The sequence below is a fragment of the Notolepis coatsorum genome (assembly GCF_963971535.1).
Source record: "Notolepis coatsorum genome assembly, chromosome: 9".
NCBI lineage: Eukaryota > Metazoa > Chordata > Actinopteri > Aulopiformes > Paralepididae > Notolepis > Notolepis coatsorum.
The window spans coordinates 49,556,477-49,562,294 of record NC_140173.1 but is presented as its reverse complement, the minus strand read 5'-3'; the positions used below and the strand labels follow the sequence as shown (position 1 = coordinate 49,562,294).

At 42.7% G+C, this 5,818-nt stretch overlaps 1 protein-coding gene across 1 annotated transcript; it reads right to left on the bottom strand.

Annotated features, from left to right (window-relative positions):
- Window positions 1-341: 341 nt before the first annotated feature.
- LOC311234279 (uncharacterized protein) lies at window positions 342-5,099 on the bottom strand. Its single transcript, XM_084321413.1, has 2 exons — window positions 4,653-5,099; window positions 342-937 (listed from the first exon to the last, which is right to left on the bottom strand). Exons 1-2 carry the CDS (start codon window positions 4,912-4,914, stop codon window positions 606-608), a joined length of 594 nt encoding a protein of 197 aa, XP_084177539.1. The 5' UTR covers window positions 4,915-5,099; the 3' UTR covers window positions 342-605.
- Between the last annotated feature and the right edge of the window lie 719 nt (window positions 5,100-5,818).

Here is a 5,818-nt window from a genome sequence, read left to right as displayed (position 1 = left end):
TGTCATTAAGCCAATTCCTCCTGATTGTTGCACTGCCCTACTGTCGGTCTGGGGAGGGTAGACTACCACACTCCTCCTCCGATACATGTGGAGTCGCCAGCCGCTTCTTTTCACCTGACAGCGAGGAGTTTCATGCTATCTCCCCCAGATCCCCTCCCTGCTAAACAGGCGCCCGACCGACCGGTAGGAGTCGCTAGTGCAACAACCAAGACTTATACTCCACCGGCTTCCTGCCAATGGACCTGTCTCAAAACCCTGCCCTCTTTTCTTGATCCTCCAATCACAGCTGTCGCTTACCTGTGACTTCCTCGTACAAACAAAGTTTGTACGAGGAAGTCCGAGGTAAGCGACAGCTGTGATTGGAGGATCAAGAAAAGGGGCAGGGTTTGTTCGTAGGGACGTCTGACCAAGCCGGAGATACTGCTGTGAGGAATTGAACCTGGGCCTCTGCGGTGGTAGACGAGTGCTTAGATCTCTCTAGCCTACCCAGACGCCCCAGTTATTGCAGCTTTAAGCTAAGACAAACCAAGCTCACTGCCAGCCACCATTTTGGATTGTCGTCCTTTTCTAGCACTTTCTAACCTTCCTCCCCCTCCCTGCCTGGACTAACTGAGATTTCTCTGCCAAACAGTGGCCAAGTATGGGGGGCACCTGAGGACCCTATCCTCCGTGACAATCTGCACACAGAACAGTGGTCCCGTCTGCCCCGTGTTGAGTTGGAGTGTGACGTCGTAGCGGAGGCCACAGTCCCGGGCGAGCGTGGTCGGACCGCGGTGCCGGTGTAGTGAAGTTCCAGCCACTCGAAGCTCCAGCTGCTGCTGCTGCCGCCGTCCGGCCACGGGCTCGTCCGCCGGCATCATCACCACATACGCATTCTTCAAACTCTCCCCGGGGACGCACTGCAGATGCATCGACCAACAGTATCTGCCACGGTCCCCTGTGGACCAAAGCCATTTAGGTTAGATTAGATTAGATTCAAATGTGTCGTCATCGTACAGCACAAGTAACAGTATACAACGAAACAAAGTTGGCCTCTAACCAGAGTGCAAGGTAACGTGCACAACAATATACAGGACAGGGGTGTAAAAAGTGATTAAATGGAATACAATTAAATAAAAACAAAGCTATTGCGTAAATATGTAAATCTGATGTACAGTATTAGTACAAGTATAAATATACTATGGTAGAGGCCATACTGGCTAGCGGTATAACTAATAGGAGTAGCTTTGGGATATATACAGATATAGATATTATTGTAGCCAATTCGTTGTGTGCTATAGGTTGAGTGTGTGCTCTCAAGTGGCAATTTTTGTTGATAGATTGCCATTACATTTAGTTGAAAAGCGTTGCTTCAATTGATTGATCATTTTGATGTGCGAAACGGAAAGGCAGCTGTTCCAAGTTGAATACAATACCGACAAGCCTGAATGAAAGGAGAATGACGGTATAGGACTCATTCAGAATTGTTACAAGCAAAATGGAAAAAGATTGTCCTTCTAACAAAAAGGATACAGGTAGATCCTGCTAAATAAAGCCTTCATCAGCTCTGCTAATTCACTATCACAATGAGTGACCACTGTAAGAAAAAAGAAGAAAAAAAAGATTTCACAGGAAATTCACTGTATTATTTTACAGATTACCTTTGTTTTTCTACTTTAAGTGTAAATACCATAAAAATACAGTAAATTACCTTTTATCAAAATATTAACCATTAAATAATGGTTGTAATCTGTAAATGTATTTAATTTGACTGTAATTTGACAGTAAGTATTTGGAAACCATTGATGCCAGACATTTACAGTTTTCTTGCAGCTTTTATTCTTACAGTGTGGACTGGAAAGTAATGCAATGTCAATCAAAGTGAAGAGGAGGAGGGGCTTGCTGTGACAAATTAAACTAATGATGATATTCAGCCAAGTGACAGTGCTAATGTGGGTGGTAGAACAGCATGCCGTGGAGCAGAGGCTGAAAGGGCCTTATTCAGGAAGCCGGGGGCTCAGGAGGAGCAAATCAGACGTAAGTGAATTGGTTGCAGTGCAAAGTCAAATTGCAGAGGTTCCAGAGCTCATTCAGATGGAATGAATTCATATCTGCAAAGTTGAAAATGCAAATCAACTCTCAGACCCTCTGCTAAAGAATTTTGTTCCACATCAAACCAGCAACGCAATCATCCACCAATAGGAGGCAGCAAAGCTGCAATGCCAGTCACAAGGATTCAAGCTACTATCATTTCAATCCCCTACCCTACCAATAGGAGGCACCAAAGCTTCATTGCCCAAAGGAACCATTTCACAAGGGGTTGGACCAAAGGCTCATGCTCTCTGAATCCCAAACCAAGCATGCCTCAAGGACCTCAGAAAACCGTCCACACCACACCTCTCACACAGGACCCTAGTCAGCGTGCTGCCTTAACACAAACCAATATTGACCAAAGCAATCTTCTCCATCATGGAAAGGCAAACTTACATAACAACTAGTGCAACAGTAATCCTCACTCTACCCACAAGGGATATACCAACTTTTGATGGAGACCCTTTTGAGTACAAAGCCTTCATCAGGGCTTCATTTGAGCATGGAGTGTAGGGAGAGGCTGCTAGCAACGTAGACACCAAAGGACAACCCAGGGAGCTGGTTAAGAGCTGTCACCACATGGCGCCTGATAAGATAAGATCATTCTTTAGTGTCTGTTGATACATAAATTAGTTTGCATGCGTTATAAAAAAGAAAAACACATGTTACAGCATTGACAGACATACAGACAAGACATCAGAGAGACAATGTAATTAACCCCTTTCTCAAGTTCAAGTTCAACTTTGTTTTATTTGTCACAAATAAGGTACATGTACATTACAGTGAAATCCTTCCCTCCCAACCAACTTTATTAATTTGATGTGGCATAGTCCCATAAGTCCAAGGTTATTTCGTATAGCACAGCCCTTTTATAATACACTATCCAGTGTAGGTTGCAACCACATTTCTATCCTACTTGTTAAGTATTGAATGTGGCACACATTCGTTTTTGAATCTTTTCAGTTTCCACTTGGGGGATCTGAAGTGCTTATGTGAGGGTAGCAGCTCTTATTCGGTGTGTATTAATGTGAGAGATCTTCTATGATTCTATGGGCCATTCTCAACATATTTGTAGTGCATCTTGTCTAGTAAAAAAATCTGGAATCACTAGTAAATGATCAACTCAAAGCTTTTCTATCAGATTACTGTGTATTAAGCTCACGTCAACTAGTTTTAGGACAAAACATAGCACTATCACAGCCACAACTCTAGTCTAAATTAGTATCGAACCTTGACAAAACATTTGTCAAAATCATTTGACACAGTTGATCACTCTCTTCTACTGCATAGGTTAATAAATGTTGGTTTTGACACATTTGCCTGCAAATGGATTAAGAGTTATCTGTCCGAGAGACTTCAGTGTGTGAAAACGGCAAATATCCAATCCGAGTGCTTGCCCATACAAAAGGCGTATGGGTTCAATCCTGGGGCCGGATATATACAGATATAGATATTGTTGTAGCCAGTTTGTTGTGTGCTATAGGTTGTGTGTGTGTGTGTGTGTGTGTGTGTGTGTGTGTGTGTGTGTGTGTGTGTGTGTGTGTGTGTGTGTGTGTGTGTGTGTGTGTGTGTGTGTGTGTGTGTGTGTGTGTGTGTGTGTGTGTGTGTGTGTGTGTGTGTGTGTGTGTGTGTGTGTCCTGAAAATGGTGTGATGTTATTGGTGTTCTACCTGTGCACTAGTGGGCGTAGGCAGGTAATCACAGTAGTAGTCGCATACAAAAGGGGATCACAGGTGTATGGAATCTGGGACTTTCATTTTGGCAAGCCACAGTTTTTCAACCGTGCGTGTGCTTGTGCTGTTTGGTCACGAGGTGTTAGTATTTTTCATGTTTCTTTTTCTCTATATGAGCTTGTCCACATTTATTATTCCCCCCTCCCCCCAGTCTTTTGTAGTGTTTTTAACAAATAAATTGTGAAAAGTATTATGTCATGGCAGCCCTCAGTTTTTGTACCACCACGCCTTCAAATTCTCTCAAGTTTTTGTTGATAGATTACCACTACAGCTATAGTATACAGTATGTACATGGCACATAGTGTATATGTATACAGGTATGTAAACAGGAATATATGCAGATATATTCATGCAGATATAGATACATATACAGTATATAGGATATATTACAGTGTTAATGTGCATGGCTATCATACAGAGTTACATGGGTAGACTATAGTATGAGGTAGGTATAGTTTTATTATGATTACAGTGTAAGGCAGTTGCAGACAGTGAAGGCAGTAGATGGGGTACCGTTAGATTGAGTAGTTTGAGTATAGGCAGCAAGAGTTCAGAGTTCAGACGGTGTGGGCAGCAGAGCCTAGAGTGTGGGCATTAGTATAGACAAATACAGGTGCCATATGAAATGGAAACTTTCACATCTATATCCCGCTACTCACTTTAGGCTGAGAAATGCAATGACTTCACTGACTGGATGTATACTTAAGTTATGATTCTCACAGAAAGAAAACGTGTTGCAGTTTGCACAAGATGGTAGGAACTAGAAATGTGTTATCAGTGTGAGAAAGTATCCTGTATCCTGATATTCGATACCCTTGGCACTCCTGTAGTATTGACAATGTATTATCACCTTGTTTGGAATCTTTCAGGCGCGTTGTCCGAGTATCTTGGAGCTGCATTTTTTTGCCGTAGACCAGGGCGGTGCACTCCATTAGACATCTGGACGGCAGGGTCAGTACGCTGGGGATCTTTCTCAGTAGACTCTCCTTGCCTGTGCAGTCAAACGCCCCCACACCCAGGAGAAGGGTGGACAATATGCCACAGAATGCCCAGACAAAGAAGTATCTATGCATTCTGCCCATTGCCGACGCTGAAATGAGAGCAGGAGCCATGGTCTTTGCCTCCAGTCTTGCTTGTCTTCTTGTGCCGACTAATGTCTTAGCTACATGATTCAAGGATCTCAAGTGAATTTACTTCCAAAAGACGTCAAGAAAAAGAGGATGTTGGATGTTTTGAGAAAGAAAGCATGCACAGCAGGCTGAGATTGTGGAGCTTTTTCTGAACTGCGTGCGCAACGACTCGTGTGCTACTCTCTCCCTGAATGACGCTGGCCTAGCGTGTGGACTGTGCCAACATTTCTCCCACTCCCCCCTTAGGACTTCAGGCTGTTACTGCCAGACTGCTTATAAAACATGTTTCATTTGACATACTGGGACAACAGACACCTGTGAAATCACTGTGAAAGGTCAGGTCACCACTAGTCTGGATCGGCACCATGAAACTGTGGGTATAATCATGCCATAATGCCTAAAACCAGGGGTGTAAAGTACTTGAGTAATTGTACTTCGTTACAATACTTAAGTACTGTTTTGGGGGATTTGTACTTTACTCGAGTATTATTAGGTTTGTATACTTTTTACTTTTACTCCATTACATTTAAAAAAAAACATACTTTTTACTCCTTACATTTAAAATGCAGACCTACAAAGTACAAAGTACAAATCTCACAGGTCCAACCATTTTAATTAGTATATTTTAAATGTTTATCTGGCCTAACGAATGTTAACGTTATTAATCCTGCGACCGCAGGTAAACAGCCAATCAAATCCCCATCAATGGAAAATGAACCCGCCCATACCCATGTTGATTGGTCCTTGTGCAACACTATAAAGCGGGGATCTTTGATTAAACACCTGCTATCAGAAGAATAGACAGTCAAATCTGCATTATGCTGTGGTTAATATTGTGATATTATTCAGGGTACTCCAGTATTCTGTCTTTAATATTGTGATATTA